The sequence below is a fragment of the Vigna umbellata genome, chromosome 4 (assembly GCF_029865625.1).
Source record: "Vigna umbellata cultivar VRB3 chromosome 4, Vumbellata_1.0, whole genome shotgun sequence".
NCBI classification, from domain to species: domain Eukaryota; kingdom Viridiplantae; phylum Streptophyta; class Magnoliopsida; order Fabales; family Fabaceae; genus Vigna; species Vigna umbellata.
The window spans coordinates 56,960,167-56,987,180 of record NC_142168.1 but is presented as its reverse complement, the minus strand read 5'-3'; the positions used below and the strand labels follow the sequence as shown (position 1 = coordinate 56,987,180).

Below are 27,014 nucleotides of genomic sequence, written 5' to 3'. Positions count from 1 at the left end.
ACTTAAATGGGCTTGAACTTGACTTTTTGTAATTTACGAATGATACATAAGCTTTAGGGTTTCCTAGGGTTAGGCATCTCTGGCTGGAACGAGGCAAACACTCTCTTTACCACCCCTTTGAAGGAGGATCTTGGATGCTGAGGCTTCCGCTTCACCTTTTTAGGGTTTATTCTTTCATTCTTTCATTGTAATTCATCTAGGTTCACCATGAATATGGTGAACTAACCTCTTTATGTTTGTTGGGGAATCAATGTAGTCTTGTGAAACTCTCATATATGGAATCTGTTTTTACATCTTTTAATTAAGACTTATGCTTTCTTTCATCATTAGTTAGAGTTTTTCCTCTTTGTTTAATGCTTGCATGGTTTAACTCATTCGATGCATGATTATTGGTTTTGTCGATACGGGAACGTACGGGGAAGTCTAGATCCGGGGAATTTCTCCCAATTTTATATTGGTTGTCGTTAAGCTCCTGTACTTATGAACTAATCATTAGGAATGCTTGGAATTGTATGAACTTGTGATTAGGGAGAAGCCTTCTGGAAAGGTACCTTAGAGAGTGGCATTAACAATGGTGATTTGATCGTTGAATTCCTAAAATATATGAGAGTGGATAAGATGAAATTGAACCCCAACAACATATCCATACATAAATTTCATTGAAAGTGTTTATCTTTTGCTTTTTGCCATTGATCACAATTCATGCATACATGTTTATTTTCTGTCTTGCATTTTAAACCCCAATTAATTCGTTTGTAAGTCTTAGTTAATTAAGAAATCACATAACTAAACTAGGCCGTGAGTCCTTTAGTCCTTTGGGAAGAACGATACTTGGTCTAACCAAGTTTATTACTTGAACGATTCGGTCATACTTGCCGATTGAAAACAAGTTTGTGACATCATAATTTGGTGTTCATAAATTTGTCCATCAAGTTTTTGGCGCCGTTGCCGGGGACTCGTGGTTTAACTGGTTAATTTGTGTGATTATTAATTATCTTTGACTGATTTTTTTTATTTTATTTTTAAATTTCGAATTTTTATTTTATTTTATTTTATTTTTTTTTTCTGTTTTCTGTCTTTATTTTCTGAATATTATATTTTCTTTTATATCTTTTTGTGCTAACCAAATCTTCTAGGGTTTTGTGTTCTTGTGTATGCAGGAGGCAATTCGAACTAGGAGCAAGAAAACAACAGAACCGTTGCTTGAAGGATTAGAAGACAGTAGACGGAGGAGAAGAATCAGAACATCTAGAGAACTTTTCCCTCCTCCGGAAACTCTGTTGCAACCATCACCACAAGGTTCTGACAATAGCACAGAAAATATGGAGAATAATCATATCAGAAGAACTCTTGCTGATTACACCAATGTAGCTGGACCTCAACATTTTAACAGCATAGCTAGACCTAGAGTCAATGCAGCCAATATGGAGGTCAAACCAGCATTGATCCAACTGGTGAAGAGTAATCAATTCAATGGGTTATCTCATGAAAGCCCATATGAGCACCTTACTACATTTAATGAAATTTGCAACACAGTGAAAATCAATGGGGTGCCAGACGAAGCAATCAAACTTAGTTTGTTTCCTTTCTCATTGGGAGGCAATGCTAAGCTTTGGTTGAACTCTTTTCCAGAAGGAAGTTTCACAGAGTGGGAAGCAGTGGTAACAAAGTTTTTGAAAAAGTACTTTCCACAATCAAAGGTGACAAAAGGCAAGCAAGAGATATCTTCATTTAAGTAGGGCATGGAAGAATCACTGGGGCATGCATGGGATAGATACAAAAGTCTGCTAAGAAAAACACCCACGCATGGCTTCAAAGAAGAAGAAGTAGTCCTAACTTTCCTTGGAGGTCTTGGTTCACAAGCTAAGATGATGCTTCATGCCTCAGCAGGAGGAAACATTAAATGGAAAACTCCAGAGGAAGCAACTGAAATTATTGAAAATATGGCTACTAATGACAATGAACTCAATATTGAAAAAGGAGATTTTAGTCAGAAGGAGTTGTTACAATTAAATGAGGCTTTGCTTATTCAAAATAGAATTATCTCTCAACAGCTTGAAGAAGTAACTATGAAACTTTCTCAAATACCACAGGAAATACAACAGGTCTCAATGGTTCAAGTGCAACAACCAAAATGGCAGATGCAATGTACTCCAGTTGAGAAAACAACAAAGCTTGAAGAGACTTTCCAAAGATTCTTGAAGACGAATGCGTCTTATTGTCATAATGTAGATGTTGCATTTAAAAAAATGGAGGTTTATGTTGAGAGAATAGTTGACGAGATGAAACATGATAATCTGGGAAAGGAGTGTAAAACTATTGTGACTAGAAGTGGTAGAGTGTTAGAGGAGAGACAAAAAGAAAGAGAAGAGAAAGAAAATGAGAGTGAGAGTGAAAAAGAAACATGTGAGTGGAAAGAAAGAGTTGAGAGAGAGAAAAAGGAAAAAGAAGAAGAGGAGAGGAGAGAAAAAAAAGAGAGAGAAGAGAGAGAGGAGAGACAGAAAGAAAAAGAGTATGAAAAGCCACTTCCTTATCCAAAGAGTTATTCGAGGAAGGAGAAAGAAAAGCAGTTGGAAAGATTCATGGAATTGTTTAAAAAGTTGGAGATTACTATACCATTCTCTGAAGCATTGCAACAGATGCCAGCATATGCGAAATTTTTGAAGGAACTCCTCACAAAGAAACACAAGTACATTGAGAAGGAAACTATCAATATACAGGGCAACTGCAGTGCAATCATACAGAAACTACCTCCTAAACTTAAAGATCCAGGAAGCTTCACTATTCCATGCACCATAGGAGATGTGAAAGTTGGAAGAGCAGTGATTGATTTGGGAGCTAGCATTAATCTAATGCCGCTATCCATGTGCAGAACAATTCAGGGGCTGGAAATTAAACCAACCAGAATGGCTCTTCAATTGGCAGACAGGTCTCTTAAGTATCCATATGGAGTTGTTGAAGATGTTCTAGTGAAGGTTGACAAATTTGTATTCCCAGTGGATTTTATTGTGATGGAGATGGAAGGAACTAGTGATGTTCCTCTTATTCTTGGGAGACCTTTTATGAAGACTGCTAGAGTTTTGATTGATGTAGAGAATGGTAAGCTTAAATTGAGAGTTGATGATGAAGAAGTCACTTTTGACGTATCCAAGGCCATGACATATCCAAATGATGACAAAGCATGTTTTCAATTTGATGAACTTGACGAAGTTTGTATGGTGCAAGAAAGGATGGTGCGAAATATTTCTCCATTGGAAAAAACTCTCATTGATGCATGTGAAGATTTAGATGAAGAAGAAGAGAAATTGATTGATGAATGTCTGATGGACTTGGAAACATTGAAAAAGAGTCCAGAGGAAGATCCAAGATTTGAAATAATTGATAAGGAAGAAACAGTCAAAACACAGACACCAGAATTAAAAAGATTGCCATCACATCTGAAATATGTGTTTTTAGAAGAAGATGGAACAAAGTCAGTCATCATCAATAACTCTTTATCTTCACAAGAAGAAGAGCAATTGATAGAAATTCTGAAAGCCAACAAAGAAGCAATTGGGTGGTCAATATCAGATCTCAAAGGTATTAGCCCAACTTACTGCATGCACAAAATTTTTATGGAAGAAGATTATAAACCAAGTGCTCAACCACAGAGAAGGTTAAATCCTGTTATGAAGGAGGTTGTCAGAAAAGAAGTGTTGAAACTGTTAGAAGCTGGTATCATTTATCCAATCTCTGACAGTGAATGGGTGAGTCCAGTACAGGTGGTTCCAAAGAAAGGTGGGATGACAGTAATTTATAATGATAAGAATGAACTTATTCCTACTCGGACAGTTACTGGTTGGCGTATGTGCATTGATTACAGGAAGCTGAATAAAGCTACTAGGAAAGATCATTTTCCTCTTCCTTTCATGGATCAAATGCTAGAAAGGTTATCAGGGCAGGCTTTTTATTGTTTTCTAGATGGATATTCTGGATATAATCAAATTGTGGTGGATCCAAAAGACCAGGAGAAGACGACTTTTACTTGTCCTTTTGGTATCTTTGCGTATAGAAAGATGCCTTTTGGATTATGTAATGCTCCAGCTACGTTTCAGAGGTGTATGCAGGCAATTTTTGCGGATCTTTTAGAAAAATGCATTGAAGTATTCATGGATGATTTCTCAGTTTTTGGAAATTCTTTCCAAAGATGTTTGGCTAATTTGAACACTGTCCTCAAAAGATGTGTTCAGACAAATCTTGTTTTGAATTGGGAAAAATGTCATTTTATGGTAATTGAAGGAATTGTATTGGGGCACAAAATCTCTGCTAAAGGAATTGAGGTAGACAAAGCTAAAGTAGAAGTCATTGAGAAACTACCTCCACCAACAAATGTAAAGGGGATTAGAAGTTTTCTTGGTCATGCTGGGTTCTATAGAAGATTCATCAAGGACTTCTCAAAAATTGCTAAACCATTGAGTAATCTTTTGATGAAGGATGCACCTTTTGTGATGAATGAAGATTGCTTGAAAGCTTTTGACACATTGAAGAAGAAGTTAGTGTCAGCTCCAGTAATTGTAGCACCAGATTGGAATCAAAACTTTGAATTAATGTGTGATGCAAGTGATTATGCAATAGGAGTTGTCCTTGGCCAGCGGAAAGAACAAAAGTTTCATCCAATTTATTATGCTAGCAAGGTTCTGAATGATGCTCAATTGAATTATGCTACAACCGAGAAAGAATTTCTTGCTATTGTGTATGCTCTAGAGAAATTTAGACCTTATCTTATTGGGTCCAAGGTAACTGTCTATACAGATCATGCAGCTATCAAATATTTGTTGACAAAACCAGATTCTAAGCCACGTCTGATTAGATGGGTTTTACTATTGCAAGAATTTGATGTAAACATCCGTGATAAGAAAGGAAGTGAAAACTTAATTGCTGATCATTTGTCACGGTTAGTTAATAATGAAGTCACTAGCAAGGAGTCTGAAATCTGGGAATCTTTTTCAGATGAATCACTGATGTATATTCAGCAAAGACCCTGGTTTGCTGATATGGCTAATTTCAAAGCTGCAAGGGTCATGCCGGAAGACTTAACTTGGCAACAAAGAAAGAAATTTTTGCATGATGCCAAACAGTTTGTTTGGGATGATCCTTATTTGTTCAAAATTGGAGCAGATAATCTTCTGAGGAGATGTGTTACAAATGAAGAAGCAGAAGGAATTCTCTGGCATTGTCATGATTCACCTTATGGAGGACATTTTAATGGAGAAAGAACAGCAGCAAAAGTCCTTCAATCAGGATTTTATTGGCCAACTTTGTTTAAAGATGCTCATAATCATGCTAAAAATTGTGACAAATGTCAAAGAGCAGGTGATAACAGTTGAAAAACTGTTATTTTCATGCTTAAAAGTGATACTAAAAGCAACCTTTAGACTTAGAAACTAGCTTGAAATCATGCATTTTGTTTATATTTTCAGAAATAAGAGAGCTGGACAGGTTTATGCTTGATTTAAGTGTTTTTGTGCAGGTTTTGAGGTGAATTTGGTGAAAGAAGTGAAGAATAAGAGAGAGGACATTAGAAAAGACAAGAAAGAGTGCAAAAAGGAGAAGTCGAAGGCACCGCTCAGCGGCAAACTACCGCTGAGCGGCACTCAAGAGGTGGCGTTGGAACCGCTGAGGGGCAAATGGCCGCTGAGGGGAAGAAAGAAGACGCGTAACCACCGCTGAGCGGTAAATGGCGCTGAGCGGCACTTTTTGGGCTTGGGCTTTTGTAATCTTTTGTAACTCTAGATTAGTATATAAGGGCTTGCACGTCCTTTAGTTAGGGATCTTTGGCAGAAACGAGGCAAACACTCTCTCTTTCACCCCTTTGAAGGAGGATCTTGGATGCTCAGGCTACCTCTTCACCTTTATTGGGTTTATTCTTTCATACTTTCATTGTTATTCATCTAGGTTCACCATGAATATGGTGAACTAAACCTTGTATGTTTGTTGGGGAATCAATGTAATCTCTTGAAGCTCTCATATATGGATTTGTTGAATACATCTTTGAATTAAGACATATGCTTTCTTTTCATCATTAGTTAGGGTTTTTCCTCTTTGCTCAATGCTTGCATTGTTTAACTCATTCTAATGCATGATTATTGGTTTTGTTGATACGGACACGTACGGGGAAATCTAGATCCGGGGAATTTCTCCCAATATTTTACTGACAACATTATATTGGTTGCCTTAAGCTCCTGCACTCATGAACTAATCATTAGGAATGCTAGGAATTGTATGAACTATTTGATTAGGGAGAAGCCATCTAGAATGGTACATTAGAGAGTGGCATTAACAATGATGATTTGAAAGAGGAATTCCTAAAATATATGAGAGTGGATGAGATGAAATTGACCCCCAACAACATATTCATTCATTTAATCCATTGAAAGTGTTTATCTTATGTCTTTGCCATTGATCAATTCATGCATACATGTTTATTTTCGTCTTGCATATTAAAATTTCAATTATTGTTTTCTTAAGTCTTAGCTAATCAAGAAATCACATAACTAAACTAGGCCGTGAGTCCTTTGGGAAGAACGATACTTGGTCTTACCAAGTTTTATTACTTGAACGATTCGGTCATACTTGCCGATTGTGAAACAAGTTTGTGACATCATATTTTGGTGCTTACAAATTTGTCCATCAAGTTTTTGGCGCCGTTGCCGGGGACTCGTGGTTTAACTGGTTAATTTGTGTGATTATTGATTATCTTTGACTTATTTTTTTTATTTTTAATTTAAATTTCGAATTTTTATTTTATTTTTCTGTTTATATTTTTTAGTTTGTATTTTATTTGATTTTATTTTATCTTTTTTTTGTTTTCTGTTTTTCTGTTTTCTGTTTTTATTTTCTATTTTTTATTTTTCGGTTTTTATTTGATTTTATTTTATCTTTTTAGATTAGATTTTATTTTATTTTATTAGATTTTATTTTATCTTTTAGGTTAGATTAGATTTTATTTTATTTTATCTTTTAGGTTAGATTAGATTTTATTTTATTTTATCTTTTAGGTTAGGTTAGATTTTATTTTATCTTTTTAGATTAGGTTAGATTTTATTTTATTTTATTTTATTTTATTCTATCTTATTCTATCTTATCTTCTGAATCTTTTATCTTTTGAATCTATATCTTCTTCTCTATCTTTTTGTGCTAACAAATATTTTCTAGAGTTTTGTGCCTAATGTTTGCAGGATGCAATTCGAACAAGAATTTAATAGGCACTCAATTCTACTAAGGTAATTTCAATCACTGGTGGGATCTCACTCAAGCATGGATGATGATCAATTTTGGCAAGCTGTCGAACAATTTAAGAATCTACCACCACAACAAAGGCAGAAAAAACCCTCTCTATCGGGAAGAAGGATAACGTTGGAGGAGGCAGTTCAACAGTACATACAGATACCTGATCGTCATCACAAAACCACTCAAGCTGCCGAAGAATTTGATAGGCTGCCACCACAACAATGGCAGCAACAACCCTCTCCATCAGTAAATTTGGATGACACCCAACAATTTTTGAAAAATTTGGAGATGCACCTTAGTTTCATTAGTCAAAAATTGAATGTTAAGGTTAATACTGAAGTTAACCTTAAGGAGGAAGGTCAAGTCATTGTCACTGAAAGTGACAAGATTTTTGCTGAGAAAGAAATAGAGAGAGATGAGGAAAGGGTAGAGAGAAAAGAGAAAGAAGAGTTGAGTGAGAAAGATAAAGATGAAGAAAAAGAAAAAGAATTGGTTGAGAGAAAAGAGAGAAAGAAAATTTGTGTGAAGATAAAGAAGTTGAGGAGAAAAAGAGAAAGGAAGAAAAAAATAAAAGAAGAGAAAAAGAGAAAATTTAGGGAGAGAAAAAGGAAGAAAAAGAAGATGAGAGGAAAGAAGAAGAAATCACATGAAAAATCACATCCTCATCTAAAGAAGAATCATAGGAAGGAAAAGAAATTTAAGTGCTTCATGGAAATCTTCAAGAAATTGGAGATTAAAGTTCCTATGATTGAGACACTGCAACAGGTTCCTGGTTTGATCAAATTTCTGAAGAAGTTCAGTAGAAAGAAGAAAAAGAAGAAGGAACATGAGCTTTACTGGGTCAAGCTAGTGACGTTAAAGAAGCGCTTGCTGGGAGGCAACCCAGTGGATTTACAAACTTTTGATTTGGTTTTGTAATTTATAATTTGTGAACATTATTCTGGACATTATTTTGTTGGATCTAGCATCTACTGAAGGATGCTAGGTGATTAAGTATCTACTGAAGGATACTAAGTTTGTAACACCTACTGATGGGTGTTGGTGAGAAGATTTTGCACCTACTGATGGGTGCTGGTAAGTTTGAAACACCTACTGATGGGTGTTGGTGAATTTTGGGTCAGGCTCGTGACGTTAAACAAGCGCTACCTGGGAGGCAACCCAATTGATTGATTGTTTTCTGTTTGTCTATTTTAGTTAGGGTTTGCATAAGCATTTTTAACATTGAATTGCAGGGAACCTATGAGGGGTATGCTAGGAAGGCACGTAGGTCAAGAAAAGAAGGAGAAGGGCACATCACGAAAGTGCCGCTGAGCGGCAGTTACCGCTGAGCGGTACTAACGCAGATGGGCTTAAGTTCCCCTTAGCGGAACCCGAGCCCATTGGGGTATTTTTAAACCCTAAGCTGCACGTTTTTACACTCTTTCAAGTTCTTCTCTGCATAAACACTTCCACACCTCTTCTCATAGGTTTTCCACATCTTTTTACTCTTCCCTCTTTAGAAGATTTCTCTTCCACTCACTTTTATACTAGTGTGTCATCAAAGTTTGGGGTTGGAAGAGAGCATTCTAGTTTGGAAGCATTCTCATATCATCTAGCATCTCCACCCAAGTAAGTAAAATGTATTTTGTTCATTCTAGGGTTCTTGAATTTGAATGTGATTGTCAAAGCATGAATACTTAGGGGTTTTAGTTTCTATGCATGATTTGATGATATATTTGATGTTGGAACCGATTAAACTGCTTGATTATGAACTGGAAAATTGAAAATTGCATTTGGGTGGAGTTAGGACTGTTTTAAAAAGAGATTTGCAAAAATCTGCAGATCACCGCTGAGCGGCATTTACCGCTGAGCGGCACTCTGCCAGATTTGTTTTTTTCTGGTTTATTGCGTGTTTGAATGTGGCACTGGTGGCGCTGAGGGGAAATTCTGGCCCTCAGCGGTGGTTTAGCTTCGAAAGGAGTTGTGTTCTGAGTTTACTAATGATTAACATCATGTTCTGTGGTTTTGGATTTATGTTTGAATGCAGGAATGGCATCATCTTCAGGAAAGAGATTGAAAACCATGGCAACCAAGAGAAAGGAAAAGGAACCAGAGCAGCCCCATAATGGCAGGTTCCTCTCTAGGAAACATGAGAAGCACTTTAGGGTGGTTCAGGACCGGAGACTTCTAATGGAGAGAAAGGTTGGAATGATACCTAACTTTGCTCCTCAATTTGGAGAGCAAGTGTTAGGGAATGATTGGGGGAAGCTAGCCACTTATCCATCACCTGCCAACATAGCTGTGGTGAAAGAATTCTACACCAATGCAAAGAAGATTGGTGATTATCCAGCTGAGAATTATTTAGGCTATGTTAGAGGCCATACTATCAGGTATGATCCTGACTCCATAAATAACTTTCTGGATACTGTGTGGGCTGGTGAGCAATGCCAGTTTGCTCTTAGCATGGAGGAAGGTGCTGATTATGAGGATGTGGAGAGAGTATTGTGTATACCTGGAGGACACTTCCAAAGGAATAGATCTGGCTCAGTGGTTAACATTAGGAGGACAGATTTGACTCCTCTTGCAAAGTATTGGATGGCATTTTCTCATGCCAACATTCAGCCATGCTCACATGTGTCAGATATCACTCTCGGCAGGGCACTATTCATCTATTGTGCTATCAGAAACTTGAATGTTAATATTGGGCAGGTGATAGCTGATGAGATTAGTGTGTGTGCTAACACCTCAAACAACAAAGCACCACTGGGACATCCTTCTTTGATCACTCACCTTTGCAAGCTAGCTGGGGTGGATACTTCTGTTCCACCATTTGAGAGGCCAAGAAAAGCTATAGATGAGGCCTATTACAGACAGTACTGTGGAGGTGAGGAGGCAGCCCAGCCAGTGCCACCACGCCAGGCTCGTAGAGAGAGAAGGCCAGCACAGGGCAGGACTTCTGCTGATACTCATGAGGCAGAACCATTCCAGATGAGGGACATGTATATGTCTCTTATAGGTGCTCAGTTACAGTCCATCCACAGAGGGCAGGTGGCCACGGCTGAGATGATAGTGGGGATGTATGATACCCCTCCAGCACACAGGTGGACTATGGATGAATTCCATAATGTGGTAGCTTGGCCAGAAGAACCATGGCATGGAGGAGCTGGAGCAGCTGAAGCTTCAGCCAGAGATATGGAGGAAGATGAAGCAGAGGAGGAGGATGCATTTGATGAAGATGATGACGAAGAGGAAGAGGAAGATACAGAGAGCTCGGACTGATGAGGAGCTGAGATAGCATTTACTGATGAATGCTATCATATGATTATGCTTTTATGGTTTAAGTTTTCTGAACTTATTTGTTTTGTTTTTAGATTAGGGTTTGATGTACTCTATTGAACACCTGGTTTGTTATGATGGTTTGCTATTAACTGTGATTGTGTGATAAGTAATGCTTGATGATGCTTATTGATTGATTGATGTTGAGATGATGTGCACATTAAAATGCTTATACAGGTGATTCACAAGCTTTGTGAACAAATGCATAATATCATGATTGTGATTGTGAAATTAAGCAGGATGTGCATGTCAAATGTGAATGAGCTTATATGTGAGGTTTTGAGCTCCAGAGTTGTTATTATTAAATGCTATTACTTTGAAAGCATGAATGACTTTGCCCAGGTTTTCTATGATTGAATCAATTGCTTGTTTTGCATCATATGATCAAAGGCCGTGTTTTTGAAACCCTTTTTATTGGCCAAATTCATAAAGTTAGCCTTCTAAAAGAGAACACGTTGTGTTCTATCCTTTGAACCCTTAGCCTTAAATATACACTGAACACCCTTGATTGAAAATCTTTACCTTGAGTTAAGTAGAAGATCTTGTGTGGTATTGTTAAATGTTCAAGTTTGGGGTTATTGGGGAAAACATGAAAAAGGAAAAAGCATTGAGCTAACAGCTAAAAAGTAAGAATATGCAAAGAAAAGAAAAGAAAAAGAAGCAAAGCTCATTGGAAATGCGAAAGCAAAGGCAAAAGAAAGTTGGGAATGAATAAGAAGATTGTGTTGTTATGACTCTCTTAACTCAAGGATTTTGTGATCCAGAAAAACCAATTTTCTTGTTAGCCCAGCCACATTATAAGCCATTGAAAAGTCCTTGTGATGATGCATGCTTGTGAATGTATTTGATTGTGGTTAAATGAAAGGCAAAGTTGATTCATGTGACATTGTGATAGTGGAGTGAATGAGTGAAACACTTTACCTCTTATACACTTGTGTGTTGAGTGAAACACTTTACCTAGTGAGGAAATATTCCATAAGCACATGAACATCCATGCTTAATTGATTGATCATTCATGAAAAATAGCATTTGTTGGAATTTAAATGACTTTGTGAACACTAAAGCATGTGCACATCTTGAATTAACTCTTGGTCATAAGTTTGAGTGAAGTTATTACTTATCTTGAAAAGAGGATTTTGAATGAGTGAACCATCATATGAATTGGTTGGAGATGGAGTTACATTTTGTTTGCTTGAGGACAAGCAAAGTTCTAAGTTTGGGGTTGTGATAACAGTTGAAAAACTGTTATTTTCATGCTTAAAAGTGATACTAAAAGCAACCTTTAGACTTAGAAACTAGCTTGAAATCATGCATTTTGTTTATATTTTCAGAAATAAGAGAGCTGGACAGGTTTATGCTTGATTTAAGTGTTTTTGTGCAGGTTTTGAGGTGAATTTGGTGAAAGAAGTGAAGAATAAGAGAGAGGACATTAGAAAAGACAAGAAAGAGTGCAAAAAGGAGAAGTCGAAGGCACCGCTCAGCGGCAAACTACCGCTGAGCGGCACTCAAGAGGTGGCGTTGGAACCGCTGAGGGGCAAATGGCCGCTGAGGGGAAGAAAGAAGACGCGTAACCACCGCTGAGCGGTAAATGGCGCTGAGCGGCACTTTTTGGGCTTGGGCTTTTGTAATCTTTTGTAACTCTAGATTAGTATATAAGGGCTTGCACGTCCTTTAGTTAGGGATCTTTGGCAGAAACGAGGCAAACACTCTCTCTTTCACCCCTTTGAAGGAGGATCTTGGATGCTCAGGCTACCTCTTCACCTTTATTGGGTTTATTCTTTCATACTTTCATTGTTATTCATCTAGGTTCACCATGAATATGGTGAACTAAACCTTGTATGTTTGTTGGGGAATCAATGTAATCTCTTGAAGCTCTCATATATGGATTTGTTGAATACATCTTTGAATTAAGACATATGCTTTCTTTTCATCATTAGTTAGGGTTTTTCCTCTTTGCTCAATGCTTGCATTGTTTAACTCATTCTAATGCATGATTATTGGTTTTGTTGATACGGACACGTACGGGGAAATCTAGATCCGGGGAATTTCTCCCAATATTTTACTGACAACATTATATTGGTTGCCTTAAGCTCCTGCACTCATGAACTAATCATTAGGAATGCTAGGAATTGTATGAACTATTTGATTAGGGAGAAGCCATCTAGAATGGTACATTAGAGAGTGGCATTAACAATGATGATTTGAAAGAGGAATTCCTAAAATATATGAGAGTGGATGAGATGAAATTGACCCCCAACAACATATTCATTCATTTAATCCATTGAAAGTGTTTATCTTATGTCTTTGCCATTGATCAATTCATGCATACATGTTTATTTTCGTCTTGCATATTAAAATTTCAATTATTGTTTTCTTAAGTCTTAGCTAATCAAGAAATCACATAACTAAACTAGGCCGTGAGTCCTTTGGGAAGAACGATACTTGGTCTTACCAAGTTTTATTACTTGAACGATTCGGTCATACTTGCCGATTGTGAAACAAGTTTGTGACATCATATTTTGGTGCTTACAAATTTGTCCATCAGCAGGGACAATCACTAAACGTCATGAGATGCCTTTACAAGGTATTTTAGAGGTGGAGGTTTTTGATTGTTGGGGTATTGACTTTGTTGGACCCTTCCCTCCATCTTTCAACAATGAATATATTCTGGTAGCAGTGGATTATGTGAGTAAATGGGTGGAAGCATTAGCTTGTCCTAAAAATGATGCTAGCACGGTAATTAAATTCCTGAAGAGGTAGATATTCTCACGTTTTGGCACTCCAAGAGTGTTGATCAGTGATGGAGGATCTCATTTTTGCAATTATCAGCTAGAGAAAGTACTCAAACCCTATGGAGTAAAACATAAGGTAGCTGCACCTTATCATCCGCAAACCAATGGACAAGCTGAGGTATCTAACAGGGAGATAAAACGGATCCTGGAAAAAACAGTGACTTCATCAAGAAAGGATTGGTCTCTCAAATTGGATGATGCTCTTTGGGCTTATAGGACAGCAATGAAGACGTCTATGGGATTATCACCATTCCAATTAGTCTATGGGAAAGCATGCCATTTGCCTGTAGAATTGGAGCATAAAGCATTATGGGCTTTGAAATTCTTGAATTTCGATCCTTATGAAACTAAATGCACACGCAGACGGCAGATTTTGGAGCTTGAAGAAATGCGATTACATGCATATGATTCATCCAAGGCTTACAAAGACAAAATTAAATTTTATCATGACAGAAAGTTGGTGAATAGAGTTTTCAATCCAGGACAACAGGTATTATTGTTCAATTCAAGATTGAAGATATTTCCTGGGAAGCTGAAGTCAAAATGGTCAGGACCATATGTGATAAAAGAAGTGCATCCGCATGGAGCAATTGAAATATTTAATCCAGTTGCTGCTGATCCACAAAAGAGTTGGGTGGTGAATGGTCAACGTCTCAAACCTTATCTAGGGGGAGAGGTGCAACAATTTTCCACAATGATGTTGTTGGTTGATCCTTGAAAGTTTGGGTCAGGCTCGTGACGTTAAACAAGCGCTCACTGGGAGGCAACCCAGAGTTTTGTAAGTATTTTCTGTTTTTAGATTAGGGTTTGATGTACTTTATTTGAAACCTGGTTTGTTATGATGGTTTGCTATTAACTGTGATGTTGTGATAAGTAATTCTGAATGATGCTTATGATTGATTGATGTTGAGATGATGTGCACATTAAAATGCTTATACAGGTGATTCACAAGCTTTGTGAACAAATGCAGGATATCATGATTGTGATTGTGAAATTAAGCAGGATGTGTATGTCAAATGTGAATGAGCTTATATGTGAGGTTTTGAGCTCCAGAGTTGTTATTGTTGAATGCTATTACTTTGAAAGCATGAATGATTTTGCCCAGGTTTTCTATGATTGAATCAATTGCTTGTTTTGCATCATGTGATCAAGGCCATTTGTTGAAAACCTTTTTATTGGCCAAATTCATAAAATCAGCCCACTAAAAGAGAACACTGTGTGTTCTATCTTTTGAACCCTTAGCCTTGAATATACACTGAAAACCCTTGATTGAAAATCTTTACCTTGAGTTAAGTAGAAGATTTTGTGTGGTATTGTTAAATGTTCAAGTTTGGGGTTGTTGGGAAAATATTAAAAGCATTGAGCTAAGAGCTAAAAAGTAAGAATATGCAAAGAAAAAGAAAAGAAAAGAAAAAGAAGTAAAGCTCAATGCAAAGGCAAAAGAAAGTTGGGAATGAATAAGATGATTGTGTTGTTATGATTCTCTTAACTCAAGGATTTTGTGATCCAGAAAAACCAATTTTCTTGTTAGCCCAGCCACATTATAAGCCATAGAAAAGTCCTTGTGATGATGCATGCTTGTGAATGTTTTTTATTGTGGTAAAATGAAAGGCAAAGCTAATTCATGTAACATTGTGATAGTAGAGTGAATGAGTGATCATCTCTTATACACTTGAGTGTGAGTGAAACACTTGACTTAGTGAGGAAATATCACATGCACACATGAACATCCATGCTTAATTGATTGATCATTCATGAAAATAGCATTTGTTGGAATTTAAATGACTTTGTGAACACTAAAGCATGTGCACATCTTGATTGAACTCTTGGTCATAAGTTTGAGTGAAGTTTTTGCTTATCTTGAAAAGAAGATTTTTGAATAAAGTGAATCATCATATGAATTGGTTTAAAGATAGAGTTACATCTTATTTGCTTGAGGACAAGCAAAGTTCTAAGTTTGGGGTTGTGATAACAGTTGAAAAACTGTTATTTTCATGATTAAAATTGACACTAAAAGCAACCTTCACACTTAGAAATTAGCTTGAAATCATGTTTTTCTTTATATTTTTAGAAATAAGAGAGCTGGACAGGTTTATGCTTGATTTCAGTGTTTTTGTGCAGGTTTTAAGGTGAATTTGGTAAAAGAAGTGAAGAAGGAGAGAGATGAAATCAGAAAAGACAATAAAAAGTGCAAAAGGAGAAGCCGAAGTCACCGCTCAGCGGCAGTTTACCGCTGAGCGGCACTCAGGAGTTTGCGGGAGGTCCGCTGAGGGGCAAAATGGCCGCTGAGGGGAGAAAACAAGTCACGCACTCACCGCTGAGCGGTATTTTACCGCTGAGCGGTACTCTGGAAGTCACGGGAGATCCGCTGAGGGGCAAAATGGCCGCTGAGGGGAGAAAACAAGTCACGCAATCACCGCTGAGCGGTAGTTTACCGCTGAGCGGCACTTAAATGGGCTTGGACTTGACTTTTTGTAATTTACGAATGATACATAAGCTTTAGGGTTTCCTAGGGTTAGGCATCTCTGGCTGGAACGAGGCAAACACTCTCTTTACCACCCCTTTGAAGGAGGATCTTGGATGCTGAGGCTTCCGCTTCACCTTTTTAGGGTTTATTCTTTCATTCTTTCATTGTAATTCATCTAGGTTCACCATGAATATGGTGAACTAACCTCTTTATGTTTGTTGGGGAATCAATGTAGTCTTGTGAAACTCTCATATATGGAATCTGTTTTTACATCTTTTAATTAAGACTTATGCTTTCTTTCATCATTAGTTAGGGTTTTTCCTCTTTGTTTAATGCTTGCATGGTTTAACTCATTCGATGCATGATTATTGGTTTTGTCGATACGGGAACGTACGGGGAAGTCTAGATCCGGGGAATTTCTCCCAATTTTATATTGGTTGTCGTTAAGCTCCTGCCTGTACTTATGAACTAATCATTAGGAATGCTAGGAATTGTATGAACTCGTGATTAGGGGAAGCCTTCTGGAAAGGTACCTTAGAGAGTGGCATTAACAATGGTGATTTGATCGTTGAATTCCTAAAATATATGAGAGTGGATAAGATGAAATTGAACCCCAACAACATATCCATACATAAATTTCATTGAAAGTGTTTATCTTTTGCTTTTTGCCATTGATCACAATTCATGCATACATGTTTATTTTCTGTCTTGCATTTTAAACCCCAATTAATTCGTTTGTAAGTCTTAGTTAATTAAGAAATCACATAACTAAACTCGGCCGTGAGTCCTTTGGGAAGAACGATACTTGGTCTAACCAAGTTTATTACTTGAACGATTCGGTCATACTTGCCGATTGAAAACAAGTTTGTGACATCATAATTTGGTGATCATAAATTTGTCCATCAAGTTTTTGGCGCCGTTGCCGGGGACTCGTGGTTTAACTGGTTAATTTGTGTGATTATTAATTATCTTTGACTGATTTTTTTTATTTTATTTTTAAATTTCGAATTTTTATTTTATTTTATTTTATTTTTTTTTTCTGTTTTCTGTCTTTATTTTCTGAATATTATATTTTCTTTTATATCTTTTTGTGCTAACCAAATCTTCTAGGGTTTTGTGTTCTTGTGTATGCAGGAAGTCGAGGAAGTGGAGGAAGTGGACTAAGTGGACGAATTGGACGAAGTGGAGGACGTGGAGGAAGTCGAGGAAGTGGAGGAAGTTGAGGAAGTGGACGAAGTGGAAGAAGTTGACGAAGTGGACGAAGTGGAGGAATATGACAAATTGACGAAGTGGAGGAAGTGGACGAAGTTGGTGAAGTGGACGAAGTGGATTAAGTGGATAAAGTGGAGGAAGTGGAGGAAGTGGACTAAGTGGACTAAGTGGACGAATTGGACGAAGTGGAGAACGTGGAGGAAGTGCACGAAGTGGAGGAAGTGCAGGAAATTGAGGAAGTGGACTAAGTGGACGAAGTGGAGGAAGTGGAGGAAGTTGACGAAGTATAGGAAGTTGAAGAAGTAGACGAAGTTGACGAAGATGACAAAGTTGACGAAGTTGACGAACTGGACTAAGTGGACGAAGTGGACGAAGTGGAGTAGAGGACGTAGAGAACGAAGAGGACGAAGTGGACAAAGTTGACAAAGTGGACGAAGTGGATGAAGTGGAAGAAGTTTGCGAAGTAGACAAAGTTGACGAAGTAAAGGAAGTGGACTAAGTTGACAAACTGGAGGAAGTTGACGAAGTGGAGGAGGTCCAAGAAGTGGAGGAAGTGGACGAAGTTGACGAAGATGACGAAGTGGACGATTTTGACGAAGTGGAGGAGGTGGATGAAGTGGAGGAAGAGGAGGAAGTTGAGCAAGTGAAGGAAGTGGAGGAAGTGGAGGAAGCGAAGTGGATAGTGGAGTAGAGGACGTAGAGAACGAAGAGGACGAAGTGGACAAAGTGACAAAGTGGACGAAGTGGATGAAGTGGAAGAAGTTTGCGAAGTAGACAAAGTTGACGAAGTAAGGAAGTGGACTAAGTTGACAAACTGGAGGAAGTTGACGAAGTGGAGGAGGTCCAAGAAGTGGAGGAAGTGGACGAAGTTGACGAAGATGACGAAGTGGACGATTTTGACGAAGTGGAGGAGGTGGATGAAGTGGAGGAAGAGGAGGAAGTTGAGCAAGTGAAGGAAGTGGAGGAAGTGGAGGAAGCGGAGGAAGTGGACTAAGTGGACTAAGTTGACGAAGTGGATGAAGTTGACGAATTGGACGAAGTGGAGGAATATGACAAAGTTGACGAAGTGGACGAAGCTGGTGAAGTGGACGAAGTTGATTAAGTGGAGAAAGTTGAGGAAGTGGAGGAAGCGGAGGAAGTGGAGGAAGTGGACTAAGTGTACTAAGTGGACAAATTGGACGAAGTGGAGGACGTGGAGGAAGTGGAGGGAGTGGAGGAAGTTGAGGAATGGGACTAAGTGGACGAAGTGGAGGAAGTGGAGGAAGTGGACTAAGTGGACGAAGTGGATGAAGTTGACGAAGTGGAAGAGGTTGACGAAGTTGACGAAGTGGACGAAGTGGAGGAATATGACAAAGTTGACAAAGTGGAGGAAGTGGACGAAGTTGGTGAAGTGGACGAAGTTGATTAAGTGGAGAAAGTTGAGGAAGTGGAGGAAGCGGAGGAAGTGGAGGAAATGGACTAAGTGGACTAAGTGGACTAAGTGGACGAATTGGACGAAGTGGAGGACGTGGAAGAAGTGGAGGAAATTGAGGAAGTGGACTAAGTATATGAAGTTGACGAAGTGGAGGAAGTTGAAGAAGTAGACGAAGTTGGCGAAGATGAGAAAGTTGACCAAGTTCACGATGTGGAGGAAGTAGAGGAAGTGGAAGAAGTGGAGGAAGCTGAGGAAGTTGACAAAGTTCACGAAGTGGATGACGTGGAGGAAGTGGAGGACGTGGACGAAGTGGACGAAGTAGAGGAAGCGGAGGAAGTGGACTAAGTGGACGAAGTTGACAAGGTGGACGAAATGGAACAAGTTGACGAAGCGGACGAAGTTGACGAAGTGAAGGAGGTGGACTAAGTTGACGAAGTGGAGGAAGTTGACGAAGTGGAGGAAGTTGAGGAAGTGGAGGAAGTCCACGAAGTGGAGGAAGTGGACAACTAGACCAAATTGACGAAGTGGACGAAGTGAACGAAGTAGACATAGTGGACGAAGTTGACGAAGTGAACGAAGTTGACGAAGTTGACGATGTGAACAAAGTTGAGGAAGTGGAGGAAGTGGACGAAGTGCACGAAGTTGAAGAAGTGGACGAAGTTGACGAAGTGGACAAAGTGAACGAAGTGGACGAAGTGGAGGGAGCGGAGGAAGTGGACTAAGTGGACGAAGTTGACGAAGTTGACGAAGTGGAAGAAGTTGACGAAGTGGACGAAGTTGACGAAGTGGACGAAGTTGACGAAGTGGACGAAGTTGACGAAGTGGACGAAGTTGACGAAGTGGACGTAGTGGAGGAATATGACAAAGTTGACGAAGTGGAGAAAGTGGACGAATTTGGTGAAGTGGACGAAGTGGATTATGTGTAGGAAGGTGAGGAAGTGGACTAAGTGGACTAAGTGGACCAAGTGGAGGACATGGAGGAAGTGGAGGAAGTTGAGGAAGTGGACTAAGTGGACGAAGTTGACGAAGTGGAGGAAGTGGAGGAAGTTGAAGAAGTAAACGAAGTTGACGAAGATGACAAAGTTCACGAAGTGGACTAAGTGGACGAAGTGGACGAAGGGGACGAAGTGGACGAAGGGGACGAAGTCGACAAAGTTGACGAAGTGGATGAAGTGGAAGAAGTTGACGAAGTGGACGAAGTGAAGGAATTGGACTAAGTTGACGAAGTGGAGGAAGTTGAAGAAGTGGAGGAAGTTGAGGAAGTGGAAGAAGTCCATGAAGTGGAGGGACTAGACGAAGTAGACCAAGTTGACGAAGATAACGAAGTGGACGAAGTAGACATAGTGGACGAAGTTGACGAAGTGGATGAAGTGGATGAAGTGGACGAAGTGGATGAAGTTGAAGAAGTTGACGAAGTTGACGAGGTGGAGGAAGTGGAGGAAGTGGACGAAGTTGAAGAAGTCGACGAAGTTGAAGAAGTGGACGAAGTTGAAGAAGTGGACAAAGTTGAAGAGGTTGACGAAGTGGAGGAATATGACAAAGTTGACGAAGTGGAGGAAGTGAAGGAAGTGGACGAAGTTGGTGAGGTGGAGGAAGTGGACTAAGTGGACTAAGTGGACGAATTGGACGAAGTGGAGGACGTGGAGGAAGTGGTGGAAGTTGAGGAAGTGGACTAAGTGGACGAAGTTGACGAAGTGGAGGAAGTTGAAGAAGTAGACGAAGTTGACGAAGATGAGAAAGTTGACGAAGTTGACGATGTGGAGGAAGTAGAGGAAGTGGAAGAAGGGGAGGAAGCGGAGGAAGTTGACTAAGTGGACGAAGTTGACGAAGTGGACGATGTGGAGGAAGTGGAGGAAGCGGAGGAAGTGCACTAAGTGGACGAAGTTGACAAGGTGGACGAAGTGGAAGAAATTGACGAAGTGGACGAAGTTGACGAAGTGAAGGAAGTGGACTAAGTTGACGAAGTAGAGGAAGTTGACGAAGTGGAGGAAGTCCACAAAGTTGAGGAAGTGGACAAGTAGACGAAATTGACGAAGTAGACGAAGTGAACGAAGAAGACCTAGTGGACGAAAAGGACGAACTTGACGAAGTGGATGAAGTTGACGATGTGAACAAAGTGGAGGAAGTCGACGAAGTTGAAGAAGTGGACGAAGTGGACGAAGTGGACAAAGTGAACGAAGTGGACGAAGTTGACGAAGTGGACGAAGTGGAAGAAGTTGTTGAAGTGGACGAAGTTGACGAAGTGGACGAAGTTGACGAAGTGGACGTAGTGGACGTAGTGGAGGAATATGAAAAAGTTGACGAAGTGGAGGAAGTGGACGAAGTTGGTGAATTGGAGGAAGTGGATTACGTGGAGGAAGTGGAGGAAGTGGACTAAGTGGACTAAGGGGACGAATTGGACGAAGTGGAGGACGTGGAGGAAGTGGAGGAAGTTGAGGAAATGGACTAAGTGGACGAAGTTGACGAAGTGGAGGAAGTGGAGGAAGTTGACCAAGTGGAGGAAGTTGAAGAAGTAGACGAAGTTGACGAAGATGACAAAGTTGACGAAGTTGACGAAGTGGACGAAGTGGACGAAGTGGACGTAGAGGACGTAGACGACGAAGAGGACGAAGTCGACAAAGTTGACGAAGTTGACGAAGTGGACGAAGTGGATGAAGTGGAAGAAGTTGACGAAGTGGACGAAGATGACGAAGTGAAGGAAGTGGACTAAGTTGACAAAGTGGAGGAAGTTGACGAAGTGGAGGAAGTTGAGGAAGTGGAAGAAGTCCACGAAGTGGAGGAAGTGGACGAAGTAGACGAAGATGACGAAGTAGACGAAGTGCACGAAGTAGACAAAGTGGACGAAGTGGACGAGGAGGACGAAGTGGAGGAAGTGGACGAAGTTGACGAAGTTGACGATGTGGACGAAGTGGAGGAAGTGGACGAAGTGGAGGAAGTGGACGAAGTTGAAGAAGTGGACGAAGTTGAAGAAGTGGACAAAGTGGAAGAGGTTGACGAGGTTGACGAAGTGGACGAAGTGGAGGAATATGACAAAGTTGACGAAGTGGACGAAGTTGGTGAAATGGACGAAGTTGATTAAGTGGAGAAATTGGAGGAAGTGGAGGGAGTGGAGGAAGCGGAGGAAGTCGAGGAAGTGGACTAAGTGGACGAATTGGACGAAGTGGAGGACGTGGAGGAAGTGGAGGAAGTGAAGGAAGTTGAGGAAGTGGACTAGGTGGACGAAGTTGACGAAGTGGAGGAAGTTGAAGTAGACGAAGTTGACGAAGATGAGAAAGTTGACGAAGTTGACGATGTGGAGGAAGTAGAGGAAGTGGAAGAAGTGGACAAAGTTGACGAAGTTGACAAAGTGGACGAAGTAGAGGAAGTGGACGACGTGGACAAAGTGGACGAAGTAGAGGAAGCAGAGGAAGTGGACTAAGTGGACGAAATTGACGAAGTGGAGGAAGTTGAGGAAGTGGAGGAAGTCCACGAAGTGGAGGAAGTGGACAAGTAGACGAAATTGACGAAGTGGACGAAGTAGACATAGTGGACGAAGAGGACGAAGTTGACGAAGTGGACGAAGTGGACGAAGTTGACGATGTGAACAAAGTGGAGGTAGTGGACGAAGTTGACGAAGTGGACGAAGTTGACGAAGTGGACGAAGTTGACGAAGTGGACAAATTGAACGAAGTGGACGAAGTGGAGGGAGCGGAGGAAGTGGACGAAGTTGACGAAGTGGACGAAGTGGAAGAAGTTTACGAAGTGGACGAAGTTGACCAAGTGGACGAAGTGGACGAAGTTGACGAAGTTGACGAAGTGGACGAAGTGGACGAAGTGGACGAAGTGGACGTAGTGGACGTAGTGGAGGAATATGACAATGTTGACGAAGTGGAGGAAGTGGACGAAGTTGGATTAAGTGGAGGAAGTGGACTAAGTGGACTAAGTGGACGAATTGGACGAAGTGGAGGACGTGGAGGAAGTGGAGGAAGTGGACGAAGTTGAGGAAGTGGACTAACTGGACGAAGTTGACGAAGTGGAGGAAGTGGAGGAAGTGGAGGAAGTTGAAGAAGTAGACGAAGTTGACAAAGATGACAAAGTTGACGAAGTGGACTATGTGGACGAAGTGGACGAAGTGGACGTAGAGGACGTAGATGACGAAGGGGACGAAGGCGACAAAGTTGACGAAGTGGACGAAGTGGATGAAGTGGAAGAAGTTGACGAAGTGGACGAAGTTGACGAAGTGAAGGAAGTGCACTAAGTTGACGAATTGGAGGAAGTTGACGAAGTGGAGGCAGTTGAGGAAGTGGAAGAAGTCCACGAAGGGGAGGAAGTGGACGAACTAGACGAAGTTGACGAAGTAGACATGGTGGACGAAGTGGACGAAGACGATGAAGTGGACGAAGTTGACGAAGTTGACGATGTGGACGAAGTGGAGGAAGTGGAGGAAATGGAGGAAGTGGACGAAGTTGAAGAAGTGGACGAAGTTGAAGAAGTGGATAAAGTGGAAGAGGTTGACGAAGTGGACGAAGTGGAGGAATATGACAAAGTTGACGAAGTCGAGAAAGTGGACGAAGTTGGTGAGGTGGACGAAGTTGATTAAGTGGAGAAAGTGGAGGAAGTGGAGGAAGCGGAGGAAGTGGAGGAAGTGGACTAAGTGTACTAAGTGGACGAATTGGACGAAGTGGAGGACGTGGAGGAAGTGGAGGAAGTGGACGAAGTTGAGGAAGTGGACTAACTGGACGAAGTTGACGAAGTGGAGGAAGTGGAGGAAGTGGAGGAAGTTGAAGAAGTAGACGAAGTTGACAAAGATGACAAAGTTGACGAAGTGGACTATGTGGACGAAGTNTTAAATGTCAAAATGGAGTAAGAAATCAGAAGAAAAATAATTTTTTTATATTTTGTCTTCTCTTGACACACTTATTTAACCAATAAAAGTTTGCATGAAATGTTAATCTAAGACAAACATGAATTCAAATGCCTAACACAGAAGTAAAGAAATGAATAAAAATGCCTAGGATCAAGGTTTGTTTCAGTTGCGTATGAGAGGAATCTGTATTATATTGTCAATAATAAATAATGACAATAGAATTGTTTATTTAATAGAATCAAATTTCAACTTAGAATTAACACTGACCTCATATGGGTAATCCATTTTTTTCAAGACATTATAAGCTTGCCATGGGGGCTCCATAATCTGCACAATAAAAGGATGTTTAAAACAATATGAACTAGCTTTACACCTACTTGTGAAACAGTTGATCAATAAAATAATTTTAACATCTATTCAGATATAGTGTATTTTCATTTTAATATATTACATATTATTGAGAAGTAAAAAAAATAATCCAATAAATCTTTAAAAGCTTATGAGAGTTTTGTAAGACTTAAATAGTGTCATTGTTACAAGAGAAATCAACCAAGTGTTTGTGAAAATGTGTTGAGGAAGCAAAATATTTATTTTGTGGCAATTACAACTTACAAATACAATTACATCAAAAGAACTCACTGTTTTGACTAATCAATGGTTATTATACAATGTAACTTATGGATTCTAATTAATTTAAGAAATTAAAAATAAAAATTGCCATTGCTGATGTGAGTATAAATTGGTCAAGAGAAAGTGGGAAAATATAATATTGAATCGCTAAGTGACATATCAATCAAAATACTGGTTTGGAAACAATCAAAATACTGGTGTGGAAACAACGGATTAGTTTAATCGTCAAAGCCACATTTGGCTACATACTATAAATAGATTATTAAAACTTCACGGGTACTATTAAAGATAAAAATATGAACGGGTTAAATTCAAAAATGGGAAAAGAACCAAGCACCAAAGAATCAACAATACTCACATCATCTGCTGAGATCCTAACATGTATTAATCTGTGTTTGCATTCAGGACAGCTCATTACACCCTGTGTAAAGTCAATAAATTCTTCAAAAAGAGTCAAAACGCATTGCAATGTTAAAGTTACCAGAAGAAGCACATACGAGACTAACTATTGATCCAAAAATAGAATTCTCTTATGGTGGAAGGGTGTGTGTGTGCATGCAGGGGGAGGACTAAAGTTACTCATGAACTACTACTTCAGTGGGAATAAACCTATTCACGAAAACAAAATGTTGGATGAAAAGCCAAGTTGTCTTGGAATTTGACTCCCACCGTTCCATCACAAGTTGGGCACTCTTTTGAAGGAAGTGGATTTTGAAAATCCAATGATGATGGTAGATGCACCAACTCAGCCCGATTGTTGGCAATGGCGTCTGCTACAGATTCAGCAGTTGGCTTCTCTCCACTAAAGTTAATAAGTTGAAGAACGTATAAGGTGCATACAAATTGGAGGAGAATCTCACAAAATAATAAACGAGATGCACTAAAAGAACTCAAAATAGAAGAGAATTATCCATTAAAAGAATTATGCACTGTCTTACATGCCCATTTTATATAAATCAAATACACATTGCCTTACTTGACAAAAGATATTTTCACTGCAGTCCAGATATTACTATATCAATTTAGTGTGACTTTAATGGTCAAGGTCAATCGCCATTTTAGAAAAATTCACTGGCATAAAATTAGTGACATAAAATTAGTATTAGTTAAAACTAATACTCCCTCTGGTCCTTATTATAAGACACCGTCTACAAGCTCTGGTCCATTTTATACGACACTTTATGGTTCCAATGATACATATATCTTTTTTACTTATTTGCCTTTACTAAATGATTTTGGTATCTACTTTAGGGTTTTTCTTTAAAGAGGAGAGATATAAGCTAAGTTATAATTCAGGTATTTTCCAATGAAATGCTATTACAACATTTTTAACTCCCAAAGGTTGTGTTACTTTTCTCATTAAACACCTATAATTTTGTTAACAGTGTCTTATAATAAGGATTGGAGGGAGTAGCTTTATTCCCGCTGAACTTTGTATATGGGTGTGTGTGACTATTTATTACTTAGTCTCCTTGGAAGCCTAGACAAACTACATAAGTAACCATGCAGGACCCCAAATGACAAAGATTGCAAAGTATTCTAATTCAAATAGAATCTCAACTTTTATGATCTAGAAATAAGTTTTGCCAGTTTAATTGTTTGTGGGTCCTATTAAAAATGTCAATAAGAGCACAAAAAAAACCACAGTTTACACAGTAATACTGACCGCAACCTCTAAATTCATCCAAATGGAGAGTAACTTACCTCTTTAAGGTGTAATTCTTCACTTGATAATGCACCCTTCCACTTCCTCTGCACATTGTACACCGCAAGGCCCGCCATCCATTACACGTATTACAATTTCTGCTCTTTAGACACACATTTAGTTAGAGCTCAACAAAAGTCGATCAGCAACACTAAATAATAAAAGATTAGAGGTAACATGTATTCAAGTGACACAACAAAACCATCAATCAAGGAATACAAAAACAGCACCTTTGAGAGAGCACCTTCCTCCCCAGCTCAAATGCAATGTCATAAGTTCCAAGAGCAGCTATAGCCTACAAACAAGCCATGCAGCAACATCTATCATTATAAAAATAAAATAAAACTGAACCTAGAACTAACAAGATAAAATTTCCAGAGAATACAATTCCCACCAATATCAAACCAATAATCCAATTGATAAAAAAGTTACAAACTAAAATGGTTTCCAAAAATACTTCTTTGGTTTAAGATAACTCCTTTATTCATTTTCAATTTCACTAATCATTACCAGAATATTAAAGTGTTCAACTTTTTCATTCTAACCTCTTTTTTTTTTTTCAGAAACCGGAAAAACAACAGCACTTAATTTCGTGTGTATATCTATATAACTACATAAATGCAGGATAGTGAAAATAATAGTTTTCAAGACCACATGTGTCTACTACAAGTATCTCCAAAGCCGCAGCAATCCTGCCACCACTAATCATCATTTCCTCCAGAAATTAGGGAATCAAATTGTACCCAAAATATAGATAAATTGCGAGAAAAAGTGAGAGAGAGAGAGAGAGAGAGAGAGAGAGAGAGAGAGAGAATGCATTTGGAAAGGGGACTGACGAAGACGGAAGTGGCAGAGAGCTTGGAGATGAGTTCAGGGACGCCGAAGCCGCGAGGTGCAGAGCCGGCAATGTCAAAGGCGAGAGTGAAGGGAGACAAGACAACCTTAATTGGGAAGTCCAATATGTCGATGATGTTTTGGCCGTAACGATTGCTGAAAACCTTGTACCGAACCCCCACGAACTTTTTCACCGCCTTCACCAATCGCTCTCGAGAACTCGACATGGCTACCCCAAAACATACACACTACTCACACTCTGAGTCTGAGGAAGATAGAATGATAGATAAGAGTTTTGTTATCCTTCAAATTCCACGATTCCAAATATTAAAGACTTTCAAAGTAAAATTTCTATGCTCAATATAAATTTCCTTTTACCACAAAAAGTTCTCTTCTTTTTTTTAACCCAAACAAATGTTTTAGAAGTGCATATAAAAATAAAAGGTTAAAATTTTTATTTGGATCCTCTAATTTCGATAAAAAAAAATTAATTAAAGATTTAATTTTTACTTAGTTTAATTTATTTCTTT

General features: G+C 39.2%; 1 protein-coding gene across 1 annotated transcript; it reads right to left on the bottom strand.

Moving 5' to 3' along the window:
* Window positions 1-23,540: 23,540 nt before the first annotated feature.
* Window positions 23,541-26,753, bottom strand: LOC148200653 (uncharacterized). The gene is made up of 6 exons (XM_088113022.1): window positions 26,487-26,753; window positions 25,881-25,945; window positions 25,650-25,748; window positions 24,615-24,747; window positions 24,304-24,366; window positions 23,541-23,642 (listed from the first exon to the last, which is right to left on the bottom strand). Exons 1-6 carry the CDS (start codon window positions 26,709-26,711, stop codon window positions 23,541-23,543), a joined length of 687 nt encoding a protein of 228 aa, XP_087969148.1. The 5' UTR covers window positions 26,712-26,753.
* Window positions 26,754-27,014: the final 261 nt, after the last annotated feature.